Here is a 14,315-nt window from a genome sequence, read left to right on the forward strand (position 1 = left end):
ACAGCTACTAAAGTGAAAGAAATTAAAAAATGAGGCACAAATTAAGGCACATGTCATTTAATCTAAATATTTTGTTCTTATAGCATACCCGGATGAGTACTTTTTGGCTAAGACTTTTTTAAAATGGGCTTTTAAAATTATGCCAAGTTGATTTGTAGACACCTAAAGTGGCATGATTTTCAAAAGTGCTGAGCCCTCAGCAGCTCACACTGATGTCAGCACTTTTGAAAACCAGACCACATACTTAAGTGCCTAAAAGCACCAAGTGCCCCGATTCCAAGAACACCTGTAATCACAATGATCACAATGGCACCACTGGAAACTGATTTGGGAACTTCACTTCTTATTTAATTGGTTTTGTCAGTTTGTATCAGACCTTTATTATAATATGGTGTGTATTTGTTAATAATTTTGCTAGGATATTTCATATAAAATGTATCTCTGCATTTTGTTCCAGGCCATTATATTCTTCATTATGATTTGAACAGGTCACATTGATTATTATCATCTCTGGCGCCCTCTATAAATTTAACTATATAAGAATCCATTTGAATACTTCAGGGTAGAATTCAAACCCAAAAAACAAAATCAGAGTTAAAGCTAAAAAGTCTTTGCCCATGTTTTATTGCCTTTTACATTTAGGATTGCAATTGTCTCAGGTGATAGCATTATGTTTTTCTATGTGCTGAAATATCTAGACGCAAAGGGGATCTGTTTAAAATGCTGTGCCTGATCCAACAGTTTTCAGTCAATCAGAATTCTAACCAAACTTAACTGGAACTGCAGTATTGGGCCCAGATCAGCAATTTATATTTTGTCTTGATTTTGTGTGATTAAATCAGATTGTTAATAATATTGACACAGCATGTGTGTGTTTGTTTATTGGTGTTTAAATCTTTCAAATTTGTACAGTATTTAAGACAGAACAAACTAAAAGTATTTGCACCAGCTGTCAGTGGCCCAGATGCAGCTAAGGAGAGGGCATAGGGATATGCTGTGTCCCCTTCTCAGTGGACAGAGGCCAGGAAGGGGATGGCACAGGACCTTAGGCAGCAGCCCTGTGCCACCAGAGACTTCCCCTGAGCTGATGGACTACTTTGCTGGCTAGTTAAGGTGATCTTATGGCAACCTTGAGTCATAGCATCACAAAACAGCTTCAATGGACTGGAGAATCCAGCCCCCATTTGTGAATTGACCTAATTGTCTCTGTAAATACCACAAACACAAAAAATAAGCAACTGTAAATGTAAGTGTAGCGTATTGCTGGAATAGATACATAATTATATAGTTTTGAGATACCTAATACATAATAAATAAATATGTGAACCGAAAAACTTTACTTTTGAATCCCAACATGGCAGGTGCAGCTCCAAAAGAGAGATTATGGTATTCCATCTAATGGATGGTACTACTTAGAGACCTTCTAATTTGCAGCTCGCTGACCTGGTAAAAGCTTTTGTGGTCTATTGGGTAAATGTACAGTGAGCCAGATCTTCAGCTGGTGTAAAATCAGCATAACTCTATGGCTTAGTAAGTGCTGTGTAAGTACAATAAGGCTCCAGTTCAGCTAAGTGTATGCTTCAAGTTACATATGCAGGACCGGTTCCAGGGTTTTTGCCACCATCAAAGCATCAAAAAAAAAAAAAAAAAAGGGGGCGGGGGCGGAATGCCGCCCCTTGAAAAGTGCCTGGCCCTATACATATGTGCTGAAATGGAGCCTGTGTGTGTCTGCAATAATGCTTTATGAAATATATTGTGTATCTGTAGTGCTTCCTATTTAAAATGAAATAACATTAAAAAAAAAGTCCAGCTAGCCAAAGTAGTTACTCCATATGATGGACTAATAGCATGAACTTTTTAGCTTTAAATAAATAAAGGTACTATAGAACTATTAGAATGGAAGAGAAAGAATCACTTTAAAGTGTTCTTTCTTGGACTCTGCTAATCAACAGTCACTGAAGAGAGAGTTTCATGGATGCACATCATTTTTATTTTATATTACAAAATTAGAGAAAAAAAGTAGCTGTATGAAAGAAGTTGCAAAAATTTCATCATCCAATGAAGATAAATTTGTTTTTGATTATTTACCCTTTGGGAGTAGTATTTTGACATAGTTTTTATACATTAAATATCATGTGCCATGATTTGTTTAATTTTTCTACCTACATTAGATGTACACTGTTGATGAAATATTCATTCTAAGAATTATTAGTAGTAATGGCAATGCTCTTGTGACAGTACAGTACATGAAAACAAAAGATAATCCTCACCCTGAAGAGTATAAAGTGGGATTTTAAAAAATGCCCTGGATTGACCTAACCATGCTCCCATTAAAGTCAACATAAATCCCACCATTGTCATCAAAAGATAAACACATAGAAGATGGAATATTGGAGAGGAAAAGGCTATTGATTAAGTTCAAAACCATTGCACCACAGAATTTGTCTAGAGCATCACTTGAGAAAGATGTACAGCGTGCAGTCTCTGTACAGGTGGAGGCCAATCATATTCTCTGTTAAAAATGCTACTAAAGCAAGAAGTGAGGAGCACTGAATAGTTTAAGCAAGTGACAGGGATAAATATTTGCAGTTCCCTTCTTGATGGTGTGTCAGGTTTTACTTTGGAGGCTTCTAAGGGTAACTCTCTAGACCCGTAGACAATCACTAAGCAACTGGTCTATTTTATATACAGCCTCAAGAACTACAATCATACTGTAAACTCTAGCAAACAAGGTTTACTTCATCATTTGTTCACTATTAATATTACCACAGGGCAATGGTGGTAAAAAATTACTGTTAATGTGCAAGCTTCTAGCGTAACTTTGTGGACATTTAAAATTTTAATAGGATCCTTTCTTATGTGCTCATATACAGTACTCCGTTAAATAGATGGGGCCAAATTCTGCCCTCATAATCCTTAGATGTAGTCTCATTCCATCTATATCTCTCTCTTCCCACATTAAATGCAATGGATGACTGTGCAGGAAGGATGTGTGGACTGGGCAGCCAGGTGGAGGAAGGAGATTGGGTGAGGGGTGTCATGGCAATGGAATCTAGGGACATGGTCTGCATCCAGGAGAGAGGAAGCAATAAATGTAATGCGTGTCTGTGAATTAATCCCCAGGAACTTTAGGGAAAGTTATGGTAAGGCAAGCCCAGTGCATGCTGGAATCTTGATTGAGCTTTCTTTTCAGAACTGAACATCCATTGTTAAGTTTCAGTCAGTCTTCTTCAGCTCCTTTAGCTTTTGAGCTAAGATTGTTTGAGTTAGGAGTGCTACCAGGAAATTCTGGAAGGACTGCTTTGAAGAGTAGAGTAATCTTCCATGGACTGAACTCTGTTTTAATAATATACAGAGGATCCTTGTGCTAGCAGTTAGGCCCTGTTTTTCCTCTTACTTATACCTGTCTCTCACTGGTATAACTGAACTGATTCCTTGGCCCTAATATTTTAACCTTAGTGTAACCTTTTGGATTTGTCTCTTCTCACATTCTAGTGGTGGTTATGATGTGTTCTTTTGTTTATTTGCCTGACCATTTGTTAATAATAGGTTGGAAGGAAAGTAAGTTTCTGCCTGATATAAAATAGGTTTTTGCAATGTTGTAGCCCTGGTGGTCCCAGGATATTAGAGAGACAAGATGGGGCATAATATCCTTTATTGGACCAATTTCTGTCAGTGAAAGACCAGCTTTTGAGCTTACACAGAGCTCTTCTTTAGGTCTGAGAAAGGCACTCAGAGGTTACATGTACACACCACAATAAAAGATCAGCAGCATGGCTAAAGCTGGTGTGGGTCAGTAGACTTGGGATTGTTGTACTCAGGCTGCAGGGTGATAAAATTGCACTGTAGATGTTAGAGTTTGAACTGGAGCTCAGGCTTTGAGAATCCATAGGGGAAAGGATAAAGTGAGACAATCACTACACTCTCAAATGAATTCATACAGAAGAATGATAAAAGACAAAAACAGCATATCATCCATGGGTATACACTTTTCAGAAAGAGTTTTTGCAAAAAAAATTATTTTATTTCCATATCTGACTTCTCGGTCCCCATTCTCCAAGGAAACCTGCAGACCTTTAAAAGATGACCCTAAGCGCTTAAATTCTTAACTTTGCTAGACTTTAAAAATCATGGGTTTAATAAAGACACTGGGTTTATTACAACAATGGATTTATTACACTGGGTTTATTGTTCCACTTTGAATTTAGCAGTGGCACCCTGAGTGTCTTTCCAAGACCCGAAGACAAGCTCTGTATAAACTTGAAAGCTTGTCTCAATAGAAGTTGGTCCAATAAAGGATATAACTTGACCCATCTTGTTTCTATAAAATAGTATTGGAATCTCAGAAATTGCTGGCTGGTGGGATTTGTGATGTATCCCATAATAAAAACAGTCTCTATCTGAATTGATTTGTGGGCTTCTATTTTTGTAAAGCTCTTGGGTTATCTTTTAAATAAGGAAAAAGGAAGACGATGGCTTCCATCATAGTGTTCCCTCTACTATTTTGTTGTAAGTTCTGGGCTGATGTTGGAGTTGTTTCAGGGATATAGATTTCAAATTCCTATTATGATGGAGCAGTAGAAATTACTGAAGTTAACCAGACACCCATTTAGAATTCTGCTACTATAGGCTAGATTGTCCCTAGCCCTAACACAGCTGCACCAGATAATAGCAGGAGTAAGGACTCTTCGATGTCCCCTACAGAGTTGCTTTAGGGCTATCTGGATGCTCCTCCAGCTCAAAGCTATGTGTTCTTTCTCTTTCATCAATGCAAAGTGTCCCATGTCCCTCCAAAAGGAATGTGTTTGTGTATTAATAAAGCTTTCTTAGTTATACAGAAGTCAGTTTTAATTTATGTACACAGACACTCTTACAAGAGGTGTCAAAGTACATCCTCACAAATCTATCTTGCGTATTTAATTATTCCCCAAATACACACACATTTAATTTCCTGATCTGTTTACTAGCATTGTTTGAAACTTCCTCTATAAAATATCTTCGGTGCTACATTTTACTTTTATACTTTCTATACTGTTAGCTTTTTTATTTTCAAATAAATTTGCCTGTTTTCACTGAAACACTTGTTTATTCTCCAAAAAACTCTTTCTCCCCATGGCAATGCAAAATAATCTGCTTGCACCAAGGTATGACCTAGACCTTCAACATGTTACTTACAGATTCACCTTAGAGGTCCTTTTGTCTTCTGGAGGAGAATAGTTTTGAAATTTAAATATATAAACTAAAAACAAATAACTGTTGTGTGTGCTCTTCTCAGGTTAAAATCCTCTATAAATTTGCATATAAATAAGCATGATTCATCTCCTGACAAATTGCTGATTCAGCCTTCTAGACTGATAACATTATGCACTGCTGCTGGAGGATCCATTGACCTTAAACCAAAGGTTACTTGGATAGTATGCTATTGAGCCTAAGACCATACAAAGTTTTAAATATATAAAAATCACTTCGGGCCAGATTTTCAAAAGTATGTAGGCATCTAAATATGCAGATAGATGCCTTGACGGGTTAGAAACCTAACCCCACTGAACTCAAAAAGAATTAAGTACTTAACCTCTTAGGCACTTTAGAAAAATCCCACCTAAATACCTTTGAAAATCTGGCTCTTAATGCTTACGGAATTCAAACCACAGTGAGAGAAACTGCTACAAGGATAACCCTTCGGCCAGGTGGTGTCAGCAGCAACAAGGGGTGGGTTAAATGTGTAGAGTTTCATCTGAACATTACAAAACAGAATCAGCTCGAGCCTCCACCCAGAAACCTGGGGAAACTAAACACCTCTCCTGGTGTATCCAGGCAAAATAGGTGTCTGTTCAAATATGGTCTGCCCCGAGTAGATGGCACATTGAGACCACTGGCTTACACAGGTTAAATGAAGCAAGACAAAATGATGGTGATGAATACACCATAATTCTTCCTATAAAACTGTAATGCCATCTCTGGGTTTTGGTAGCATTAACACATCAATCCATCTATACAGCACCTTCAATCAATGTAGTGCATGAAATCTTTACAAAAGTATTAAAGTGAACATACACAATTCTTTGGTTTTCCCCTCCATTATCCAGACAATACACAGGGCTTTTTCAGGTTGGTTTGTTTGTTTTTTGTTTATTGTGATAGGCCAGAGAAAGATCATTTTGGTCTGAAGGCTCTGAGGTTGGTTGTCATTCTGATCTCACCTGAAAGTGAGTTCCACGGTCCTGAGCCAGTTGCCTAGGGAATTCTGTTTCCTAGTCACACAAGTTTCATTCTTGAAGGGAACAGTTCCCTGGTTCCCGTGGAATGGAGTTGTCATGGGTAGTCATGATCATGATGCTTTGTGAGGCAGATCCTCAGGTAACTTGGGCCAATCACCTGGAGAGCTATGAAGATAAAGACTGAAACTTTGAGTCTGATGTGGAGTTCGTATGGAGCCAGTGCAGAGGTAGAAATGCCCTTGAGGGTCATCTGTTATGCAAATGGGCTGCTGTGTTCTGAACCAGGTGGAGCTTTGTTCAGGTCAGTGGTGTCATCCCTAGATTTGTATTACAATAGTGAAGTCTTGAACTCATAAATGCATTAATACCATGACCAAGTTCAAATCTGCCAGAATATGCCACCGTTTCCTAGGCAGTGATAGGTAGAAAAGAACATTCTTTGCAGCCATGGCTTTCTGGGTTATCCAAAATTGGTAAGAAGTTCAATATGTTAGTAAATATTCACTTTTTTGATTTTTCTATGTTAAACTCTCATAATTTTCTATATGCTAACCAGAAGCTTTGTTATTTTGTGTATCTATATATTGCCCTATATATATTTAATCTAAAAACTTTTTTGTCCTTCAATTGAGCCTAATGGATGAAGGGAAAATGAATTCAATAATGGAATGCGTGAAATCTTTTAACCCCTGTTTTTACCCTTTCTTTACTAATATAATCTAGGTGTCCAGGGGAAAAAACCCCTCAAAGTGTCTGCAAAAGTATGCTATAAACATAACAAGGGGATTGATAAGGAATATGTGTTGTTGCCCATGGGTTCTGTAATGGATGAAAGAATTACCTATTGAAAGATGTTTTTAACTCATTCAAAATTGTTAGTTGTCACAGCTGTTGTTAATAATGACCAGATTAGAATTCCTTTTATCTTATCCATCACATAACCTAAAGAAAGCATAAAATAAATTCCATTAGTCCTTAGAACTTATGGTAACATTTTTATGAATCACCAGCTAAGGCTAGGGCTTTTCTTGGTACCAAAAAAGCTGGAGTCTAGTGAACAAGCCAAGGAAACAGAAGAATCAAATGGCTTTGGACAAATATATGTCAGTCCATATTATGTCTTGTTTGGATTTGTTTCTTATATTGGCATACAGTCTGGTTTTTTTTGACACTATTGTAATGGGACACTGTTAGTAGGACCTTGGTCATTGATGTTGCTGCAGAAGGTGCAGGCTTAGCTATGAGCAATTAAATACTTTCTGTTGGTGGATTATGATTACCTGGGTGGTAATCACTGGGCTAATGATTTAATTGGGGAGATATAAGTGGAAGGAACAGGAAGTAGGGGACTGAGAAGGAAAGCTCAGAGGCTGAGCTTCAGCTGAGGAGTGAAGGCTGCGTGGAAGAGTCCTTTTGCTGCAAGCTTGCATTATACTGTGTTGCTTTGTAACGAAAGAGTAAATACATGCTTGGTGAAAGGGTGGCAACTTAGTGTGTGTTTGTGACTATGCAAACTGGCCAGGCAATGAAGTACACTGGGTAGCAACAGAGGCGCCCTGTTATACATTTATTAACATCTTCTAGCACTAAAATATTATAAACTTCTGCATTTACTTGGTACATTGAATATATAAGTAGTATTTGAAGTCACATAGAAAATCTCCAAGTTTCCCACTTGAAGGAGCCATGATTCAGCCCAGGTTATACAGATACAATGCTTAGCTCAATGGGGCACTATAATTATCAAATAATAATATAAAGGTACAGGTTTAAAATAATGGGATATTCTTTTAATATTGAGAGGGTTTTAGAAAATGTTTTTTCTTCTGATACCAGAGATTTTCCATATATAACCTGCAATGTCTTATTTCACAAAATGACCACTCTACATTTATTCTCATCACTCTGTATTAACCCAACAGTGTTGTCTTCCTCAAAAGTTCTTAAGTAATTGAAATGGCACTTGGATTTGACGGTGTATCTCCTGCATTTGAAGTTCATTGTTATAGTGATAGTTCTGGAAGGGAACATCATCAAGGACCTTGGAAAATATATTTTGTTTATGATGTAAGTATGTACTCCATCTCTGGGGTAGCCTTGATCCCCAAGCATAGTAGAGTCGTTCCTCCAAGTGGCTCTGTGGTCCACCTTACGACCAATGGGCCCTGGGTTCTTGAGGCCCTGTGCCTCTGCCTACTGGCTGCAGACATAAACAAACAGCCCCTGTGGCTTCTAGGACATTACTGTTCATGATGAGAGGAAATCAAGGCCCAATAGATAAAGATAAACAACATTTTATTCCCAGAAATGAGAGGGGTAAATTTAAAAGAAAGGAAAGAGGAAAGGCAAAGGAATTAATGATGTAGCGAACAAATGAATAAGTAACCAGTCCTACAGCAATAATCGGATACAAATGCCCATAAACTAAGTAAAATAATAAAAAATGCCCCCCCCCACGTCTTCCTATAAGCCCTAGCTGTCTGGTGGAGATGTAGGGCAATCGGAAGGACTATTGTCCTTCACTAGGAAGCCAATAGCTTTTCTTTTTGGCTGGAGTGGGTCCTTCGCTTCCCTGGCTGTCTCCTGGCTTCTGCTGCAGGACAGGCCTACAAGGCTCAGCTGGAAAGTCTTTTTAGTATATTCTGAGACAAGGCGATAGTCATTTTCCCCATTATTAAATACATTTTATTGCATCTGTTTTTTATTTTGAGGATTGCTTGGATTTTTCTATATATTCTGTACCATGCTTACTGACAGAATTCCTGCTCTTTGCGTGCACATTCTGAAAACAATAACAGGAAAGTGGGGGAGGGTTGGGGAGAAAGCAATCTTGCTTGAATTTGTAGCTACCTTGTCAGGTAGAATAGAAAAATCTTGATTTGCTGGAGTGAGAGATGGGAAGAAGGGTCAGTTAGTGGCAATCACAAGGCATGCAGCTGGATATAGTAGCAGTGGGTTGGACTGGTGGGATGTGAGGGATCAGGTGAAATATTGGAAGGGAGCAGGTCCTGTGAACCTGGTTGAGAGTGGGGTGGGTAGACTGGTTTGGAATTGTGAATGGGAGAGGCTGACTGGAGTTCAAGTGGAAAGGACCCAGTGGTGAGCTGGCAGGCCAGGCAGCTGTAGAAGTTGAAAGAATGGGCTACAGAATCTGGGAAGGCCATGATGGGAGAATGGGACTGGAGGGCAGGTTGGGTGAAGGGAATATGTTTACACCAAAGGTTTGCAGTACCAATGGGAGTACCATTAGTAGCACAAGCCCCGCTGACTTTCAATGAAATGTAGGTTCCTAAGTCACTTAAGCACTTTTAACATTTTACCCTTAGTTTGAAGTTCCTATTAATGTCTTAAGTTTAATGGCAGACTTTACCTTTAGTTGAGATTTTCAATGGGAAGCCAGCTCTTTCTTCCATTAACTTGGCACTTATTAATGCTCCTCTCCTTTATGCCTGGAAAAGTCACAGAAAAAGTGAATCTTCTCTCTAAACTTCGGTGCTTTAACTTGAAAAGGTCTGTTGGTATATTAGCATATCTCACTTTCCGCAAGTGTTGCTGAAGGGTGTTTGCTAAAGCATGTATTCATTTAACGTGAAAACAATCTATACAGAAATTCTAAGAGAAAATCCCAAAGATTTAGTGCGGCAGCAGGATGCAGCATCTCTTTTCCTGGGGTAAGAATACTTGTGTAAAAGAAAACATGGAGGATAGAGAGAGGCAATCATAATAATAGTTAGCATTATTGTTTATATGATGTTAGAGTTGATCAGGTCTGTCAGAGTACACACCTCTGCTCTCGTATATGCATGCATGACCCTTACTAGCTTAATAGCAGTTGCAGGAATGCATCTGAAAGTAATATCAGATACAAAAAGACTAGAAATCCAATGTTGTGTATTATGAGGGAAATGCCCTGGCTTCCACCTCAAGGGCCTGGTCCTGTTGCCATTGAAGTCAATGAGAGTTTTGGTAATGGGAGCTGGATTGGGCCCCCAATTCAGTCAAGTATAGATAGCAATGGATAGTATTGTATTTCTAATTTGGCTTGAGTTGTTACTTTTAGACTCTGTTCCTATGCTTATTATTTTTGTTGTGTGTTGGGTTAGGTTTTGATGAGTGGGTTAAAAAAACATATGCAAAGTTGCTTCAGGATGAAGGAAGACTTTCTATAAGTTTGTGCTGACCACAAAGTGCATCTTAGATTATGTCTATTTGGATTCTTTGGTACAATTTGGATGTTTTACCTACAATTTCTTTGAGCTGGATGGGTGCATGTGACATGCTGAAAAGTAAATGTTTGATCATTTAAATTGTTTTTATTTGTAATATAAAATAACACTTCAGTGGGGTTGTATTCTTGAAAATTGTCTAGGAAACGTGCTAATTCTATTTTCCCACAAAATCTGTACTGCAAGTCTGTCACCTATGTTACAGCCCACCATCCATAAATTCCCTCTACCACATTTCTTACATGCTTGTCCATCTGTGTATATCCACTTTGAGAAATGGAACATCCAGTTAACCAGAGCAGTCAAAGCAAGGCTCCAGTAGTACTTTGCATTGAAAACCAACCGCGAAGGAAAGCATATGGTCCTAATCAGTTTGATCCTGTCCACACTATGGCTTATAATAATGTTTGAAACTCTGCCCAACGATAACCTATGTGCATATTCTTAAATAGTGCAGGAGGGATTTAGGGAAATGCACATTTTGTTACCAATTTCATTTACTGAATAGGCATAAACTTTTTTATCAAATATAGGGAAGATGGAAAAATACACGTACAGTGTATTTTGTTGTCCTCTTTGTTATCCTGCTCAACAGAAAATATCTTCTGTGTACTGTTCTGAGTCTTAGTATTGGTCACTAAAAAAAAATGGCAGTATAGGATTGTGTTTGTGTCAATGATTTCCAGATAAAATATGCTTACATGGAAAAATATTTTTTCCCTAATTGCCAGCATCAGAAAGTCCACTTGGGATTTGCAGATAAATCTGAGTTACAGTAATTCTTTCTCACATACCATCACCAATGATAAAGGCTCTGCAGGTCAGGTTAGGCTCTCAAGTAGCATCTGTGGCACCATATTGCTTTCAGTTGGTTACTACAGGTGTAATGGGTTTATAATTGGAACTTAATAAAGAATGCTGTCGTCATGCCTCTACCAAGTAGTAGCAAATGTTGGGGCCTTACAAGTCAGTTTCTGGCTGGAGGAGAAATCAGTGGTGCAGACAGCATATTTTTAGTGTAACTTAGTTTTTTTACACATATACATAAGTCTTTAAAGAGAAGTGGTAGCAAACAGCATGCAAACAATCCTCTCTTTCAGAACTCTCAGACAAACACCAATGCTCAGTTCTTAGGGAGCAACTCTGCCTCAAGAACTGACTATAGTTACAGAGATTAAAGCAGAGAGCAAACACCGTAGCTGCTTGCCGCAGTTCCCCTAAAGGAACCACAACAGAACAAACACAGCATTTCTTCCAGGACTAAAAACTTGCTCATATGCTAAGAAAAATAACTTATAAGACCATGTCACAGCACCATCTGGACATCCCTGTCGTAACACTGCAGATGATGTGCAAGAAGGAGGAGAATCCAAATCATTCTCCTATCTGTGCTGACTTTTCAGGAATAATAGAAATGGAACATATTTTTATCAATGTCAGCAGATATAATTCTGAATGCACACAGAAAGCAGATCTGATGCCATTTTTATATAGTTTTCAGAGTAGAATTTGCACGTTAAGGCTCTGTTAGACAAACTTCAGAGGCATGAAAGTATGCATGTGGAAAAATAGACAGTTTTACAACAGACAAAACAAAATGATAAACTTCACCAATCATTACATTTTCATTTTTATTGATTAGTTCTGTGCACTGTGAAGCCTTCATGTGAATCACTTTTAAAGCTGTCAAGTCCTATTAATTGTAAAACAACTGAATTTAGTAATTTTCCCTCCCCACATTGAGTCATGAGGCTGGGTATGCAGGGAACTTGGGGTTACTGATAAATGATGTTGAGGATGTAACTGATTTATTCCTATGGCATTGTCAATTTTAGATTGTATGTTTGTTTTGGAGAATAGTTAATCCACTGTCGCACTTTGTTAGATTCTCTTAGACCCGCATGCATCCACTTGTCACTATATAAAGGAGTTCAAGATCCCTTGTATATTGTAACACAGATACAGAGGAACTGGAAGAAAATGTAAATTAAAGTGGGGTTATAGCCACTCTTTCATAGAGAAGCAATTACCGTGATAAGCATAAAATCATAACAATGAGTGACCAAATTAACTGTGCCCCTGAGGCTGCTCTAACCTGTGCTATAAAGGTAGTGGTGGATAGGGGAGAGTGGAGCATGTTATTTCAGTCCTTGGAGCAGCTCAGAATCTGGGAGGCACAAAAATGATTTAAGGCTGCCTTTGTCCCCCCAGACCTTGGGATGAGTCTTCTGTGCTGTGCCTCTCAGGAGTCACAAAACAGAATCTGTCCCTATTTAAGTTGTGAATCTCAAAGCCAAACCTTTTTCCATTGCTGTGGAGGTTCAGTGACAGCCCAAGAGCATGTAATCTGATATAAAAAGTCTATGTTGAATAACAAGAAAAAAAAGCCTGAGATGATTTTGAAAGCTTCTCAAATTCTGTGTTTTTTCCACAGTCCGTATGGGCAGTTAACTGGATTTCTTAACTGTTTAAGATTTCTGCTCAGAAACCCAATCAAATCCAAAAGAGAAGTCACAAATCCACTCACGACTTCTGTCTTTTAGAAAAATTCTCCAGTACCCACTGTCTCCCAGGTCCTCATTTTCTGTCCAATCCTGCAAGATTCTTAGTGTGTCTTGAAAGTTTCTGAGCAAACTAGTGTTCTTTTGTGGCCAAGGAGCACTGAGGTTGCTCAGGAACTAACAGCAGGAACCCCCACCTTGCGGGATTGGACTAAATCTTCTTATAGATCCATAAGAGGACCATCACCCAATTTATGTCTGCAACGTGGATCAATATCAGCCTGGGTCTGTACCATATGTCGGGCATGATGTTTCTGCTCATCCTTGCTAATGGGTTAGCTGTACAATACAGTACCTGCTCATTGGCTGTATATTAACTTTAAAGCTCTCATTTTTTAGTTCGGAAGGTGGAGAAAGCTACTAGGAGAGAGGCTGTTCTAATAAACAAACTAAGGAAATACAGCCTAGATGGCGCTTCTCTAAGGTAGGTGCATAACTGGTTGGAAAACCGTTCCCAGAGAGTAGTTATCAGGGGTTCACAGTCAAGCCGGAAGGGCATATTGAGTGGGTTCCTACAGGGATCAGCTCTGGGTCCAATTTTGTTCAAGATTTTCATCAGTGGTTTAGATAATGGCATAGAGAGTACATTCTTAAATTTTACAGATGGTACCAAGCCAGCGAAGTTGCAAGTGCTTTGGAGGATAGGATTAAAATTCAAAATGATCTGGAGAAATGGTCTGAAGAAAATGAGATGAAATTCAGTAAGGACAAATGCAAAGTACTCCAATGTACTCAGAGTTCTTTAGGAAGGAACAATCAGTCACACACATACAATATGGGAAATGACTAGGAAGGAGTACTGCGGAAAAGGATCTGGGGGTCATAGTAGATCACAAGCTAAATATGAGTCAACAGTGTGCTTACAACTTCTAGTGAGGGTTCTCTACCCTCAAGATGTTCCATAAAGTAATCTCCCATGTGTAAACCCTCCTCCCAGCCTGTCCAAGTTCTTGCCAATTTATTTAAAGAGAAAACAAATGCTTTCCAGCAAAAGGCTTCTCTTCTTTGACTCTAGATTTAGACTGTAAGATCTCCCTCCTAATGCTCTCTGCTGTCCTTTGGAGACCCTATATTCAAATGCCCTTTTCTTTCCCACACATCCCATGCCTGCCCTATTATAATTATATTTTTCACAGCATCCCAAACTATACTAGACACCTCATAGAACAAATAAAAATTCCTATGTTAAAGAGCTTACAGTCTCATTACAGGTACGATGCAATGAGTGATACCGTAGCAAATAATAGGATAACAGTGGGTGGCACAGATAAGGGTGACACTAACAAGATTGCACAATTATCCATGTTTGT

General features: G+C 38.6%; 1 protein-coding gene across 1 annotated transcript in view; it reads left to right on the plus strand.

The window, feature by feature from the left end:
* Positions 1 to 8,174: 8,174 nt before the first annotated feature.
* The window catches only part of LOC116814757 (melanopsin-like), a 60,841-nt gene continuing 54,700 nt past the window's right edge, over positions 8,175 to 14,315 (plus strand). Inside the window, exon 1 of the mRNA XM_032762587.2 lies at positions 8,175 to 8,285. Coding sequence (XP_032618478.1) covers positions 8,175 to 8,285 — 111 coding nt within the window. The remainder of the gene's footprint in view (positions 8,286 to 14,315) is intronic.

This window comes from Chelonoidis abingdonii, chromosome 5, assembly GCF_003597395.2.
Source record: "Chelonoidis abingdonii isolate Lonesome George chromosome 5, CheloAbing_2.0, whole genome shotgun sequence".
NCBI classification, from domain to species: Eukaryota; Metazoa; Chordata; order Testudines; family Testudinidae; genus Chelonoidis; species Chelonoidis abingdonii.